Genomic DNA, 17,163 nt, shown 5'->3' with positions numbered 1-17,163 from the left:
AGATTTTATCTTTAAGTAATCTCTGTACCCAACGTGGGGCTCAAACTCACAACCCCAAGACCAAGAGTCGCACTCTCCCTGAAACGAGCCAGCCAGGTACTGCCCCTCCCCCAGTTTTATTTATATTATAATATCCATGTTGTCGCAAGTAACAAGAGTGCATTCCTTCTCAACATTGGGTGGCATTTCATTGCATGAATATACCACACTTCATTTATCCATTCTATACTTAATGGGTAGTTTCCAGTCTGGGCTATTACAAAGCCTGGTCCCATTCTAGCCCACATCTCCTGCTGGACATTGGTGAACGTTTCTGTTGGATAAACATCCAGGAGCAGAACTGCTAGGGTCTGCACTCTTTATCCTGGGTCAGACTATCTCCCAGTACAATGCAGGTCTCCATCCAATACATGCTCAGTAAAGACTTATTGCATAAGCCATAAAGGTAGGAACTAACATTCATTACGTTCTCACCACATGCAAGACTCTGTTCCAAGCATCTTCTATGTAATCACTCACTTGACCTTCCTAATAACCATTTGAAGTATAATTATACCCATTTCACAGAGAACCTGAGATATGGCAAATGAAGGAAATAGCCCAAGTTCACAGAGTTCACAGTTGGCAGAACCAGGATTCAAACCAAAGGGGGTCATGCTCAAGAGCCCACACCCGTGGCCACCAGACTCCCCTGTGTGCAGTCACTGCAGGGTTCAGGGATAAGGCAAGCCAGCCTGGACAGGTGGTGGGAGCAGGAAAGAGGAAACGGGAGAATCGCCATGACCTGACATTTCCTGTGGGGTCTTATCTGAAGGGTGGATGTGAGCACTGGGGGAACTAAGATACCCAACACAGCCCTGGGCTTTGTGCTGGAGGATGGCAGAATGGAGGGGCCACATTGCCAGAAACTGGGGTGAGTGGGGAGCCCCTACAGGTGGCAGATGGAGGGGTGCCTCGATGTTTTGAGTTTGAGGATGAAGTAGTCACCCAGGACAGTGTGGCTGGAGGCCGCTAGATATCAAAGATGGGTCAGGGGACATGGACAGACAGAGAGACAAGAGTTCGGGTTGGGAATTAGAGTCACTCGCACAGATTGCCCTGGCCATTTAGTTACAGAAACACGGACAAGTACGTGTGTATGCTGGTGTATAAACTTCTTACCACCCCTGTCTTCCCACTGCTTCCCCAGCCAAGGCCACCACCGTCTCTGCCCAGATGACCCCTGCAGCCTCCTCTTGCTCTCCTGGCTTCCTCCCTGTTCCTTACAGTGTGTGCCAGAGGGATCCTGTGAACACCAAGCCAAACCATGCCACGGCAACCCACAGGACCCCACTCTGTGCCCCAGTCACCTCTTTGCCCTCAACCCCTTGCTCATGCTGCTCTGACCTCACTGTCCTCCTGGCTGTTTCTTGAACATGCTAGACACTCCCACCTCAGGACCTTTGCACTGTCTCTTCCCTCTGTCTGACGTCATCTTCCCCGAGATACCCCTGTGGCTACTCCCCTTGCTTTCTTTCGGGTGTGACTCGCAAGTTAAAACTTCATGGAGAGCCCACTTCGGCCACCCTCTTCTATCTTCCCGATGTATGTTGCACAAACCAAGCTTTAACACACTACCTGACTTATTCATAACATTTATTATTCATTGACCCCATAAGTGCTGGCTGGGGATTCCGTTTTCTGCTTTGTTGCCTGATAAATTCCCAGGACCTAGAAGAACAGTACCCAGGACAGAACCAGGCTTGGTCCTTATTGAATGAATGAAGTAATAGATGTTCCTTTTGAAAAGGCCCAGGTGACAGGGATTTCCCAGTGGCCACATCCCCCCATCCCAACCCAACATTCAACTCCAGTAGTTCTCAAAGTGGGGTTCCCAGACCAGAAGCATCAGCATCAGCATCAGCATCACCTGGGAACTGGTTAGAAATGCAAATATCTTGTATCCCACTCCAGACTCACAGAAATTCTTGGGATGGGACCAGAAGTCTGTGGGTTAACAAGTCCTGCATCTCATTAAAGTTTGTTTATGATTTCTGGAGTGTGGCTTTCGAATGGGAGAAGACCGTGGTGTGCTGCTGCCCCCTCGTGGCACTGTGCTGCCTGCTGTGACCCCAGCAGCCCGAGGCGGGGGGGGGGGGGGGGGGGGGGGGGGGGGGGAAGCCAAGGACATTGGAGGGAGGCAGGGACAGAACTTGGCCTGGGATTCCTCCCTGTTTGTGTGATGCCGCAGTTCCCTTTCCTTCAAATACTACAGAGATGCCTGTGAGGACCCCTGCACTGCCCTGACTCAGCCCCTTCAGCTGTCCCCAGATGACTCCCTGCTCCTCCCGCAGCCCAGCTCCCCCCTCCTCCTGCAGCTAGACTCTGCAGCCAGAGGCACTTTCTGGAGCACAGTTATGGTTAGATCACTCTGCTCAAACCCCTCTGAGGCTCAGGGCTGCCTTCTGGGATGGGTCCAGGCTCCTTCCATGACTCACAGGCCTCCTCGGTGCTCCACCACACTGGGTGGTTGGGGCTCCCCACTCCAGCTCCCTGGGGGCAATCTCCCTACCCCCCACTCCCGTCTAGCCTGGATGTCCCCTGATTATTCTCCCTTAGTGCCAGTTACCACGTCTACCTGAGGCCAACCCTCCCTTTGTGCGCTGGCTCCCACCCCTCTCGCCCTCCTGGGTGATGCAGCCCTACAAGGCCCCCTTTCCCCTTCTGTGCCTTCCATTTCTCCCTCTCTTCCAGATCATTCCCATCAACACACACGTGTGTTGGCTACTCCGCTAACAAGAGGCAGGGGGTCTTCTTCAAGGGGCAACTCCAGCAGCCTCACTGGGGGTACCAGGTACTATAAAAAAAAAATCCACCTGCCTCTTGATGGCTAAAATGCAGTCTAGGATCTCAGCCACGTTCTCAGCAACAGGGTCGCCATTGAGCCAATTCTCAAGAACTTTCTCCTCTTCTGCTATGATTAATGACAACATCAGGCGGAACCCAAGGGCAACAGCCCAGACCTCTTGGACACCCTGAGGTTGGCCAATGAGCACAGGTGTAAGTGTCCCATCACACTGATCTGGTTCTTATCTGTGGCCCATTCACTGCCTCCTGGCCCCTCACTACTGACTTTCCTGAATTCTGAATCGCATTGCTGGGCGAGGTCTCTCCATCCACTCTGGGTGGGATGGGCAGTATTAACCCAAGCTGCAAACCAGCGGCAGCCAAGCACAGGTGGTTGACTTTGACCTTGACCCTCTTCTCCCCTTGAGGACTGGACCTTCATGTCTTGATTACCCTCCTGCCTCCCCCAGTCCCAGAGACATCCTCTTCACACTCCGTGGCCCTCCTGTCCTCTCCAGGTCCCTGCCCTGTGCCCCACGCTCACCCCCATCAAAGCCCAAGGTCTTGAAATCAGACATACCATCTCACTGCTTACTCCAGATTCCCCGGGCGGGCCCCTGATGGGAAGTCTCCCCGGGGCCTTCCACTCTGCAGGTTACTCAGCCATCCGAATTTGATCTCCAAAAGAAACTTACACTTATTTTAAACTTTCACGTCAACAGTCCTATTTGTTATGTTTCCTTAATCACTGTGGTGTACATATCGGTCCTTATCTTATGGCTACTTAAACCCCGAATCAGGTCTTTATTAAACTGGAGTGAACAGGAGTCCAGTAGTAAGGAGCACACCCCACCCCCGCCACCCTCGGGAGCATTCTTCCTGGGGAAGGAATATTGTAACGCTGGCCATGTTTAGATTTACTGGTATGGGGTGATGCTAAAAAGCAGATAGAATCTAGCCAGTTTTACTATAGTTTTAAATGTCTGTAAAGACAAGGCCCCCCTTTGTCAACTGCATCTGGGGGCAGACCACCCCACCACCATGACCCCCTGCGGCACACCACAGCTTACTGGTTAAACCACAATTTCTCAGTTACATAACATTCCTAGCAGGTGTTTCTGGTGGGTGGTCTCCTCCACAAAATGATTATGAGACAGACTCAGGCTCCTTCGCTTTTACGGCTCCACCCCATCCCCTCCTTACCTGCATCCAGAATGGGACCAACAGGTCAGGTAGGCAGTTTGGCCATTCCGTTCAAAGCCTCAAGACTGTTTCTGGAACAACTGGGATAGGGTTACCATCATTTTGACTCAAGTAGCCAAATGATTACAGGGTAAGACTTTGGTTGCCAGAAGCTATGTCTGCCACCCTGAGAAGAGAGTGCCTGAAAAATAAAATCACACAGAGCCAAGTAATTAAGAGAAACAGATGCCAGGCAATAGGGTTTGAGCTGCTGGATCCAGCCATGCCTGAAGTTACACATCCCTAAATGTTTTGGTTATGTGAACCAATATAAATTCCATTTATATTTAAATGAGGCTGAGTTGGGTTTCTATCACTTGAGCTAAAAGAGTCCTGATAAATATAATTGTAGAGGGCAGTGTAATTACCGGTCTATTCTTGGCTTTTCTGCTGGGCTTTGCTCACTAGAAGCCAAGTAGATTTCTGATTCATCCTTGTGTCCCTAAAGCCAGCACAGGACCTGGCACATGGTAAATATTTACCACATCCCTGATGAATGGCAACAGACACTTGGGTTCCAACCCCGATTCTGCCTCTGGTTTGTGACCTTGAGCATGTAAGTCTCCTTTTCGAGCCCCATTTCCCGCTGTGGTGGAGATGGTTGTCTCTGCCCTGCCTTGCTCGAGGGCTGCGGTGAGGACCCGATAAGTCCAGGCTTATGAAAGTGCTTGGCAAACGAAAGCTCTACATACATGGGAGCTATAATTATATTTTCAAGGATGTACATTTTGTCCTAATTTCACCAGCCCCCGGCAGACTGTGGATTCTTGGGACACAAAGCAGACGGCATGTTGGAAGAACAGAAGGAAGATGTGCGAAGAGCAGACTCAGCTGCCCTCAGCACCACCTCCCAGCAACATCTGATTTGATGCACCTGCAGATGAGATGAGCAAGGTGGGCCCCCACCTCCCACAGAAATCACACCCAGTGCCTCCTCGAATTTGAGTCCTTGTAAGTGACATGATAATGGGGCGGAGGCTGGATGCTTGTTCTCCAAACTGTCTGACTTTTCCTTCTGGGAACCCAGAGAGAGACCACATCTTCTTGGCAGGTGACTGCGGTCTGGCTGTGGGCTATGATTCCAGATGTAAACCATAAGCCCCCTCTCCCCTGCACTGTCCAAGCTACCGCACTCGCTCTCTGCCCTTGTTCTCTGGTCCCAGGCAGGGGACCCAGTGGAGGACTTCAAGGCTCTAGAACATGGTTCTTAACTATTCTTTATGAGCCTAGGTCTCCTCAGACAGCTTGTTGGGGACACAATAAAAAAGACGACTGCAGGTGTACCCGGAACTCAGAGACTCCCCACCCTCGCCCCTGTCCTTGTAATGTGGGTTCCACTTGCCTTCCCTGGGATCATTCCAAGAATACAGCCTTGAGATGCTGATGTGGCATGGAAAACACCTGCATGGTGTATGTGACTGAGCCCAGGTAGGGCTTCTTTATAAGCTTTTAAGATCTGGGGGGCAGCTGTAAGGTGTCACTGGTTTTGCTGCTGCCCAAGACAAGCCTCATATGGGAGTTTCCCCGGCTATGTTTAAAACGGTCACCTACAAAAAAAACAAAAACAAAAAAACCTGCCACCTACCAACCGGGAGTGTCCTGCTTCTTCCCTCGGTCTCTCCCTGCCCTCTGCATATGGGGACCTGGCTTCAGTCTATACCCGGAAGCACCCAAGAGAGTTGTGAGCCTATGCTGGTAAAATCTATGATCTCCTTCTCAGAGTAGTAATAGTAAATGGATAAAATAAAATATATGGCATTACAAGGGAAACAAACGATCGAAATACAGTCACTAAAACAAAAAAAGTGTGCGAGACTATTATATATGGGCTTCTTTTTTAACAAGATTGAGTCTAGTTGTCATAATTTCAGTGTGGCGGCTAAGGACGGTCAGAGTACTTTGTGATGTCTGCTGTAACTGCAGTGAGATAGGAAAGTGCCTGTGGCAACAAGGCAACAAGTAAGTAAGGCTAATACTACTTTAAATTCCATCCACAGAGCCCTCATCTCCGGGATAAGAGTCTCTGTGTTCAGGCATGATGGAACCCAGGAAATAAGGAGCCTGGGTCCCTGGGTGACCACGTGGAGCAGAGGCCCCTGTAATACATATTCAACCCAGAGGAGAAGATGGATTTTTTTCCGGGAACATCAAGACTCTGGGGCCAGCTGTATGAATCTCTGGCCCCTCTCTGAACCTCAACACACTCATCATGAAAGTGCAGATGACGATCCCAGTCCTACAGGGCAGCCATGAGGACAGGGCGCAACAGCTCTAGGTACTTGCAAAATCTATGTAATTGGTATCGGAGGTCTTCAGACACCAGCTAGTGAACTGGGACTAAAAATAAGGACAACACAGTGGAATGTCATTAAGTCAAATGGACACCATCTGTAGGACAATCCTTTACCCTGAACTGATGACCTTCCTAATTGGATAGGTGATGAAATTCATTTTTGTATAAGCTGAGGATGATTATAAACAATACCTGTGGATTCCTCCTCCATTGTTCTTACTTCACAAACAGTTAGGAGTGTTATTTAAATTCACACATATTTTATGAAATTTGGTGGTTTACAAAGACCACCAAGTAGGAGACCACAAAAAAAGCTATTCATATTATCACCCCAAACTAATCAAGCTTAGAGAGGGTTTGATCCCTCACCTGGCAGAGGTTTGAATAACAATAATATTTAACATGTATTGAGGGTTTCAATGTGTCCCAAATTGATCTAAATACTTGACCTATATCTCTGGTTTATTGACCAATTTGAACTTGGTGAAGGACGCACAGAAATGGGTTTAGTTTTTCTTCAACCACTGTCTTCGAACACATTCACTCAAACCTCTCCTTGTCCATGCCTTTCAATCCAGGCTTGAACATCTCATCATAACCTATTGAATGCTTCTGCTAAATCGGGACTGACTCTTCACCTCAAGAATGCATTGTTATTTAACTTAACAAACAGTTAAGTGGCCTAACTAGGTGCACTTTGAAACACTATGTGGCAGGTACTATTATTAATGGCATCTTACAGATACTAAGGCCCAGAGAGGTGAGGCAACTTGCCCCAGGTCACACAGCTAGTAAGTTATAGACAAAGGATTCAAACCCAAGCTGTCTGGCTCCAGAATCTTGCCCTTAATGTCTGCCTTATAGTTCTCCGCAGCCCTGAGAGCAATGTGAGGGTCCCTCTCACACTTTTCTCACCCCCAATCCGTCTAAGTTCTAGCTTCTCCTGTTTATGAGGCCTGAAGGGAGCGTTGAAGGAAAGGGGGCAAAAATCTAGCTGGCATTGCTTCAGGTCCTCTCAGAGGGATGGATTCCTTCTGCATGGCTAGTGTTCAAAGGCTGATATCCCTGGGCCATGTGAGGAGCTTATTCAGGGCCCTTGTAGTGGTCTCTAGTCTGCTGGGGGGAGACCTAGGAGCCCTGACTTCTCTCAAACTCTATCCCCAGAAGTACAGTTCACAGCGTCTTTCTGCCAGAGTCCTCTTTCCTGGAAAGCAAAACGATCATCCCTTTTGGGCAGGATACCGAGCAGATGGCCCAGCACCTACTCAGCTCATGGGAAGCTCGCCCATCCTTTCGTGGCCAAACGGTTGGGAGTGCAGAGTGCTCCCCCCACCCGCCCTGCCATCTCTCTTGAACCACTTTCTCCCAGCTCAACAAACACTACGGGCAGATGAGCGAGTCTGCCTGATAAGCAGTCAGAGAATCAGATATCACTCACTACTTCTGGCAGGAACCCCAAAAATCTACCAGCAGAATCTGTCAGGATGAGGGGAGTACCCCTCTCTTCTTTCCCCAAGAAAACAGAAAAAGGAAAAGTAGGTCATTTCTCCTTACTCTAAAAATTCATTCTCAAATTCAAATCTTCTGCTTATGGAGAAGAATCTTCTGCTTATGCTGAGGGGGCCGGGATGGGGTAGGATAAAAGCTGGCATGGCATCCTTCAGAAGGCCCTACAGACATGGGTCTTGTGGCTTTCTGGAATATGGGGGGCATTTAGCATCTTGTGGTTTTAACTGGAAATGTGAGGCGACAAGAAAAGTCTCACTGAAGAGTCTGTGACGTGTCTGTCATCAAATTTCATCCTTACAACAGCTCTATATGGTAAGTTTATTGATTAGGATAATGGTAGTTGCTATAGCAGGCAAACCCCAAAATTCAGCTGCTTCATGCAACAGAAATTTATTTCTTACTCACATAATATTCCAAGGCAGGTGGTTTCTGGTTGGAAATCCCTAGTGTGGTCAGCCAGGAGGCTTACAGGCTGTGGTTCCACCAAACTCCTGGGCCTGGGAGCCTTCTGCAACTAGACTGCAGGCAGGGATGGAGAAGCTCACCTGCTCCCTAAAGGCGGGGAGATGATGTGTGCCACTCCCACTCCCATTCCATTGGTGGGAACTAGTCATGTGATCATGCTAAGACGCAAAGAAGGCTGGGAAATGTAGTCTCTGTCTGGGCAGGTATCTTCCAGAGACAACACCACACTAGCCTTTTAGTGTGACAAAGAAGCTTTCTTTCTTTTCTCTTTTTTAAAGATTTTGTTTATTCATTTGAGAGAGAGCATGAGGCAGGGGAGGAGCAGAGGGAAAGGGAGAAGCAGACTCTCCCCTGAGCAGGGAGCCCAATGTGAGGCTCCATCCCAGGACCTGGAGATCATGACCTGAGCTTAAGGCAGCTACTTAACCACCCAGGCTCCCCACAAAGCAGCTTTCTTTACCAATGTCTGTTTAATCAGCTCACCAGGCTAACCTGTGCTCCGCATTCCTTCTGAACACAGCTTCTGCCCCAGGCATAATGGATGCTCACAGCTGTCGGCCACTCTCTGGAACTCTTACCCCCCTTCTGCTCCCCACCACAGAATGACGTTTGGATCAAACGTTTGTACACGCCCCACCTCCAGATTCCTAGGTTGAAATCTTAATCCTCAGTGATGGTATCAGGAGGTAAGGTCAAGAGGGTGGAGCCATTCTGTATGGGATTAGTGCCCTTATAGGAAGACGTATGAGAAGGTTTGCTCCCTCTCTCTGATCTCTGCCATAGGAAGCGAGAATGAGAAGACCGCTGTCTGTAAACCAGGAAGAGTGCTTTCACCAAGAACCCGGCATGCTGGCACCCTGATCTCCGACTTCCACCTCCATCGCCGTGCGAAGTAAGCCACTTAGTCTATGATCTTCTGATATAGCAGCCTGAGCTAAGACAAATGGTGCATTTGCCAAGAGTCTGTGGGGTTTGTTCCCAAGCCAGTTTGCACGGACCACGCTTGTTATTGTAACGACATTCCGCACGTAGATGAAATATGAGTGCAAAAAGGAAGAGATTTGTTTTTATGAAAATTCGATAGAGATGAGTTGCTAAAAAATACTGTCAATTTAGGCAAGGAAGAAACAATGACAAGAGAGCCAGAAAAAAAGCAGCCATGAGAATCTAGAGAGTTTCTGTGCTCAAGCGGCTGTACCGTGTCTTCATCGCTTGTTCCGCTGGAAATAAACCCAAATCGGAAATCAGATGAGAGATTCAGTAGCTTATGTAAGGAGGGCGACGTGAAAAGCCAATTAACAGCTCCACACTCGAAGATCAGAATGGCAAACGTTCAAGGAGTATTTCATTTAAAATAATTCCGCATGTTCGCAAACTAACCCTGGTCGCAGCTGCGCTGGATATGGAGGGTTCTCCAGGATTATTAGCCTCATTTTACAGGTGAACAAACTGAGGCCCAGGATAACAGCAGCTAAATGGTGGAGCCGAGATTCAAAAGCAGCCAGTCTGGTTGCAAAGTCTGTGCTGACTCTCTGTACCAGCAAAGTCCAATGGAAGTTTCCGTGATGACAGAGAGATTCTGACCAGCTCTGTCCAATGTCCTAGCCACTGGCACTTGCGGCTAATGAGCACGTGAAATGTGTCTGGTGTGACTGAAGAACTGAAATTTTTAAGTTTTTTTTTTTTTTAATTTGACAGAGAGAAATCACAAGTAGGCAGAGAGGCAGGAAGAGAAAATGGGGGAAGCAGGCTGCCCACCGAGCAGAGAGCCCGACATGGGGCTTGATCCCAGGACCCTGAGACCATGTCCTGAGCCGAAGGCAGAGGCTCAACCCACTGAGCCACCCCGGTGCCCTGAAGAACTGAATTTTAAAGCTGAATTGAATTTTAATTGATTTAAAGATCAGTGGTCACCTAGGGCTAGTGGCTACCACAGGGGACAGAGCAGCTCTGTGCTACACTAACTTGAACACTTGCCTTGCTGAGTATCTTTTATGTCTTTGCCTTGACCTTTCCAGACAATGATGTCTTCTGAAATCTAAACCTGTCTCCTTTGATTCAGATGTCCCTTAATTCTAATCCATTATGCTGAAGGGGAATGGGAGGGGTGGGCATTAGCAGGAGAAGGGACAGGCCTGAACCCCAGTTTCCATGCGGCCAAGACTGCCATCTTATCCTGGTACTCTGCTATGCTCCTCAGGGCAGGGGAAGTGTGGCCTTTTAGAGCGAGAGCTTGCCAGCAGGACAGGCTGGGACGGCTCCCTCCCCCCTTGACAGCTGCTTCCTCCCCTGGGAGGTGGGATGAAAAGTCCTGGTGTGAGGATGACATGAAGAGACACCTGCTGAGCACCCAGCTTCCTGCTTGGATCCTAGTAACTGCTCAGCAAATGTCCTTCCAATTCACTCCAACCCACAGAGAAACCCTCCTGTGGAAACCAAAGGGAGATGGGGACGGAGAGAGAGAAAGGTTCTTTTAAAAATCAATTTTATTGTGAAAATTCTCCATCGTACATGAAAGGACACGGAATGGCTTAGTAACTTCCTGTACTCCTATCACTCATTTAAAAAAATTTTTTTAAAGATTTTATTTATTTATTTGTCAGAGAGAGAGAGAGAAAGAGCGAGCACATGCAGACAGACTGGCAGCAGAGGCAGAGGGAGAAGCAGGCCCCCTGCCGAGCAAGGAGCCCCATGTGGGACTCTATTCCAGGACGCCGGGATCATGACCCAAGCCGAAGGCAGCCGTTTAACCAAATGAGCCACCCAGGTGCCCCTCATTTTTAAAATTATTAACCAGAGTAAAGGTTTTAATCTCTCCATTACCCCAAAGATACCCAACCTCAGGAAAGTGGAGAACTCCCGAAGACTCCAACCAAATGGCCACAGACTCACGCTGGGAATCCTTTGAGCAGCTCTGGCAGGTCCCAACAGTCAGAGACAGGGTCATGCTCAGATAGCTGCCACTTGACTTGTCCCCCGAATGGTGTCTGCATCAGGCTGGGAACCATGGTGCCCCCCGCCCCGGCACTGGGTATGGCTATGTGATTCCCTGATGTAGGTTCCAGCTCTCTGGGTCCCTCAGACCATACGGTTTGTGTGCCAGTGCCTGGAAGATTCTGCAAGAAAGAACCCCAGATCTTGCCTGTAATGTTCTTTAAACTGGCAAGAGGCAGCTTTTAATTTCTTGCCGCCCAGATCCCTAAGTGACACTCGGGCTTCAGAAAGGTTACAGTCACCTTCTCAAAGGAGCGGACACCTGAGGCCAAAATAATCCGTTCTTTTAGGACAGAGACAAGGGAGAGATCTTATCAGGAAAAACACCTGGGCCCTCTGGGCTTGTGGAAAATTACTGAACTATATTCTAACTATAAAAATCAATCCTTTAAGATCCCAGGAGGCCTGGGGAATAAGCAGTGTGGAAAGGGGAAGGAAAAAATTAATTGGATAGAAGGGGTAACACTTCCCGGGCACCCATTCTGTGTGGAGCGCTCCTTCACATTTTCATTTAATCCTCCCAGAAATACTGAGAGGCCGATATCTTTACGCCCATGCCACAGATGAGGAAACTGAGGCTTGAAGGTGAAGTCGCTGGTCCAAGAGGGAACTGAGGTCTGCCTCCCTCCGAAACTCCCGTTCTTCTGCCCTGCGCTGTGTCACCCTACGTGACACACACTCTCTGAGTCTGTGTCTTCTCTCTGACATGGGAACGGCATGGCCTGCTGGACTCACAAAGCTTTCAGAAGGCTCTAGACTCACAGGGATGCAGAATGCTTTGAAAGGCACCCAGGGTCTAGTGGGGGACTGGGAATACCTTCCTCCTTATCCTCCAAGCCGGTGACCCTGGGGTCCTAGAAGAGGACCCAAGGCCTCGCTGAGGGGCCCCGCGTGTGACTCTAGCATAAAGGGACAGAGGAAAATCACTGGGTCCCCTCAGGTTCCCGAGGGAGGAAGGAGTGGCGGAGGCAGAGGGAGGGGCAGCCCAAAGGGGTACCTTGGAGTGCTGCTGTTTTTGGTGATGGCAGCTGAGAAATACACACCCACAAACTCTAACCTCTTCTGGCTTAAAATAGAGCTGCTGAACCCAAGATGCCAAGCACACGGCCGAGTCACCTGCCTGGCAGGGCCAGACAGTTCCTCCATGGCCCCAATAATACCCCCCCTCCAGCGGGCTCAGCTGTGTGTCACAGGGGCCCTCACGGTGCTGGGGGCAGCCAGCGGGGGTCCTCCACTCCAGCTTAGAGATGGGGAAGGTGGAGGCCAGAGAGGCAACGGGAGGGGGATTGAGCTGGCGGCATGATGCCTGATGAAGTGGCATGGTGCCCTGGAAGGATTGTGACCTTGGGGACGACATGGCCCTCATTCAGCTGCCACCCGGCCATCAGGACCTGGCAAGTGGGGTATCTTCCCCTCTGTGCCTTGGTTTCCCACACTGGAAAGTGAGGGTTCTGTCAGGAAGGTCTGTGAATATGCGTAGCACAGACATGCGCTTCCAGAAAAAGAATTCCTGACATCTGCAGGCAGACAGTGAGTTGTACAAAGGGAAGAAACGCAGCTACTGCTACCGGGCTCCTGGGAAGCGACACACAAGATCCTTTATGTTCTCGGCATGGTCCCCACGAGGTGGACATCATTGCCACCAGCGTGTCTCGGACGGGAAAACCAAGGCCAGAGGAGTGTTCTTGCAACACTCATGCACCTAGAAAGTGGAGGAGCTGGACTGTGAGCCCAGTGTCAGTGACCAGGACTCATTAAGTGTCCCCGGAAAGCTCTTCCCAGCCCTTTCTCAGGCAGTAAATCCATGATGTTCCAACCCCCAGCCATCGAGACTGTGACCCAGGCTCCGGTTCCTCTGAAAGCTCGGCAGGAATCAGGAAAAGCAAACTTGCTGAAGACACTATTGCAAATATGGCTTCTGGGCCGCGGAGCAGCAGTCCGGCTTCCCAGAGGGGTAGAGGTGCAAGTCCCCTGACTCAGTTCTGAGTCAGAACACATGCTATAATGTCTCTGGGGGCCTGGGGGTTTTGCTCACTTGTGATGTTTGAAACAGTGGCTAATGCTTCCAGATGAGTCCTCAGGGCCAGAGGCTGCCCTTAGTGCTTCCTGCCTATGGGCTCCTCCGTCCTGACAATCGCTGAAGTCATTTCCTGCTGCCGCTCAAAGAAACGATCACCAGCGTAGCGGCTTGAACACCACCCATGTGCCATCTCCCCCTTCTATAGGACGGGAGGGCTACACAGGTCACACTGGCCTAACACTGAGGGACTCGTAGGACTCCATTCCCTTCTGGAGGCTCTAGGGAGGCATTTCCTTGTCTTTTCCAGATTCTAGAAGTCACCTGTTCTCCTTGGCTTGTGGCCCCTTGGTCCATCTCCCAAGCCAGCAACATTGGGCCAATGGCTTCTCGAAACTCCTTGGTCTACGTGTCTACGTATAAGGACCCTTATGATGACACCGGGCCCACTTTGATAGTCCAGGATAACCTCCCACCTCCAGGTCAGCGGATTAGTAACTTTCATTCCACCCGCAACCCTCCCTCCACTCTCCTGTGTATCTTACCCTATTTATAGGTTCCAGGGAAAGAACATGGGCATCTCTGCAGAGGGGACGGGGCACAGCACCTTATAAGATAGGAACTTTTTTAACCCTGCAGCAGACTGAGATCTGAACCCAGGCAGTCATGCTGCAGAGTCCATGCCCTGAACTCCTACGGGCCGCTGCTGCTCATCTGTCCACAGTCACGGGAGGTGTGCTGTGCCGGACCTGGGTGCCGGGGACAGAAAGATGACCAAGGTAGGATCCCTATCCTCCAGAAGAACACAGATATGGAATGGGAGAATCACAGTGCCAGGGGACGAAGGCCAGAGGGTAGAGGGCTGGCCAAAGACCAGCACGAAAGAAGGCCACCTGTGGGGTAGCCAGGGACGGCCACGTCCAGTAAACTGGTAGCTGAAGGAGGAACGGGGCATCCGCCAGCCATGCCTACAGCGTAAGGAGGCTGTCGTGACAAAATGCAATGATACCTGCAAAGAGCTTCACCGGGCATTTGGCTCCTGGCAGTCATTCAAGAAATGTGGGCTATTGAGTGTGATGGGAAGGGGACTGTTCTAAGCAAAGCAAGAGTTTGTGCAAGGAGCTGATAGTTCAGTGTGTCTGAAGAAAAAAAAAAATCACAAAGGGGCTGCAGGGAGAGAGGTGGGAGGAGAGATGCGGGGATGGGGGATGGGTGCCAAGGCTGCCGCAGAGACCAGGCCACACAGATGCTCTGGACACCTGCAGGAGAGGCTGCCAGGTGCTTGCCCAGAGTGTCCACAAAGACCTACCCTGGACTCTGGTGCTGGGCGGCAGCAATGACCTCATTCCTTGGGGAGTGAGGTCAACGGAAGGAGGTCCAAGCACCCAGCTGTTCAGGCCAAAGACCCAGCGTCATCTGGAGTCCCCTTTTGCCCCCTACATCCAGCCCACCAGCAGGTGCTGGTGCTTCACGCATCAGGGTAACACCAGCTGGGGTAACAGACTGAGCACATAGCTCAGGGGCTCAACACAACAGAAGTTCAGAATCGGTGCTCCTGGCGTGGCGGCGGCCTTGCGGGGTCACCCGGGTGCCCGGGCTCCTTCCACCCTGTGTCTGTGCCTTCTGCTAAAGACTTTACCTCTCTGCATTCAGCCCGCAGGTCGGGGCGGACAGGTGGAGGACAGCATGGGAGGGGGCTTATGGGCCAGGCCTGGGAGTTGACACAGGTCACTTCTGCCCACAGGCCACTGGTGACAGTTGTAAGTGCAAAGGAGGCTGGGAAATATGGCTAGCTGTGTGCGCCCAGCCCCAGGTCCCCACCCTATCTCCCATCCATGGGCTTCTCTGCACCTCCGAGGCTGTGTCCCTGGTTGACGCCACACACCCCCACCCCTGCCCCACCACGCTCCTGGACTACAGAGTTTCCTAAATGGCCTCACTCTTAGCCAACACCCCTTTACCACGGACCGCCAGGGCACTCTTTTTGAAAAAAATGTCAATCAGATCACTGGTGTGTGTTCGTTTTCCTGCTTACAGCTTTTCCGGGCTAACGGCCTGTAAGACCCTGTGTGAGGTCCCCTCTCTGTCCTCCTATTCCCTGCTCCTCCACCCCCCAGCACCCCGTTTCCCCAGTTCCAGCTCACGCAGGTTCTCTGCTTAAAGGATTCGCACTTGCTGCCTGGACGCTCCCACCCCAGTCACTCCTTGGAGGCCTTTCCCACCACCTCAGTGGGGCGACGCCCACCTCCCCCAGAGACTAACTCCCTTCTGTCTCACGCTTGTCTTCAATGATCTTTGTGGGTCTGTTAGCCAAACCTCCTTTCTAGGATATGGGCTCCGTGTAGCCCAGGACGCTTGTTTGTCCCAGTAGGTGCTCAGTAAAGTTTTGCTGGCTGACTGGCCCAAAGTCACAGGCCCATAGCGGTGGAGACCGGACATCTGCAGAACCGGGCTTTGGACGCTCTGCTCCAGCGGTCGCTGCTTAGACACCTGCGCCCAGAGCTCCGGCGGGTAAACAAAGGCAGGTGTCGCGAGGGGGCGGGGCGACGGGAGGAGCCCTCTCGGTCCTCCGCGCCCCCCCTCGAGGCCCCGCCTCCGTCCCCTCCCCCCACCCCCGCCCGCGCGTCCGGCGGCCCGCAGCACGCTCCCGCCGCGCGGGCTGGAGGGCGGAGTGCGGAGCGGCCGTCGGGGCGCATGGACCGGCCCGGGGCGCGGGGCCCGCGGCGCCGCCATGAGGAAGCAGAGCGTGCGCACGGCCGCGCTCATCCTGTGCATCCTGTCCTACCTGCTGGTGGGCGCCGCCGTCTTCGACGCGCTCGAGTCCGAGGCGGAGCGCGGCCGCCAGCGGCTGCTGGCCCAGAAGCGCGGCGAGTTCCGCAGGAAGTACGGCTTCTCGGCCGAGGACTACCGCGAGCTGGAGCGCCTGGCGCTGCAGGCCGAGCCGCACCGCGCCGGCCGCCAGTGGAAGTTCGCCGGCTCCTTCTACTTCGCCATCACCGTCATCACCACCATCGGTGAGCGGCCCCGCGACGCGCCCACGCCCCCACCCCGCTCCCGGGGCTCGAACCCCTCCTCTGCCCCTGCCCGCCTGGGTGGCTTTGGACTTGTCATTTCAGCTGCCCTCCGCCGAAGGGGGCCGGCGTCCCACGCGGGCGGGGCTGGGAGGAGTCAGGAGCTCAAGTTCGCCCAGAGGTGGCACGCGGGACAGCTCAGGAAACCTCCGGGGGCTGGGAGACAGATGGAGCGGAGGTCCGGAGCGCGCGAGGGGCTGGAGATGGAGGCTTCCTTGCCCGTCTGCATCACCCTAGCTGTGTGACCTCAGACAAGTTGCTTAACCTCTCTGCGCCTCAGTTTCCCCCTCTGTAAAAAGTAGGGCTGCTGATGGGCCTCCCTTATCTTGGGGCTGGGCTGAGATAATTATTGCCAAGGAGATAATGCATGCGTTAAGTTTTAGCGCAGGATCTGACACACACAAAGCACTAAAAAATAGAGATTGATTTTTGTATTATAATTATTCTGTTACTCCACGAGAACGGGATCTAGTCTGTCTTAGTCACTGCAGTGTACCCAGCCGAGCGCATAGTAGACACTCAATAAATATTTGTTGAAGGAATGACTGATTACCACAAGCTTTGGACCTCACCCTCGGGGATCCAGAGCAGTTTCTCTGCAGCATCTGGACCGTCAGCCGTTGCCATGGCTACCGTCTGGCTGGTACCTGCTGAGCAGAAGCCTGGGGAAACAGGAGAGGAGAGAAGCAGGCTCTGCAGGGCTCCAGGCCCGGTGTCAGGCTGGCCCAGGTTCCAGTTGTGGATAT

General features: G+C 51.9%; 1 protein-coding gene across 1 annotated transcript in view; it reads left to right on the top strand.

The window, feature by feature from the left end:
- The first annotated feature begins 16,077 nt into the window (after positions 1-16,077).
- Positions 16,078-17,163, top strand: part of LOC111141319 (potassium two pore domain channel subfamily K member 15) — a 4,216-nt gene continuing 3,130 nt past the window's right edge. The window contains exon 1 of the mRNA XM_022493778.1: positions 16,078-16,360. Within this exon, the coding sequence (XP_022349486.1) occupies positions 16,078-16,360 (283 nt within the window). The remainder of the gene's footprint in view (positions 16,361-17,163) is intronic.

This window comes from Enhydra lutris, unplaced genomic scaffold, assembly GCF_002288905.1.
Source record: "Enhydra lutris kenyoni isolate GAN:26980312 unplaced genomic scaffold, ASM228890v2 scaffoldscaffold6, whole genome shotgun sequence".
Classification (NCBI taxonomy): Eukaryota; Metazoa; Chordata; class Mammalia; order Carnivora; family Mustelidae; genus Enhydra; species Enhydra lutris.
The sequence above is the reverse complement of the archived record's forward strand: the minus strand, read 5'-3'. Positions and strand labels throughout refer to the sequence as shown.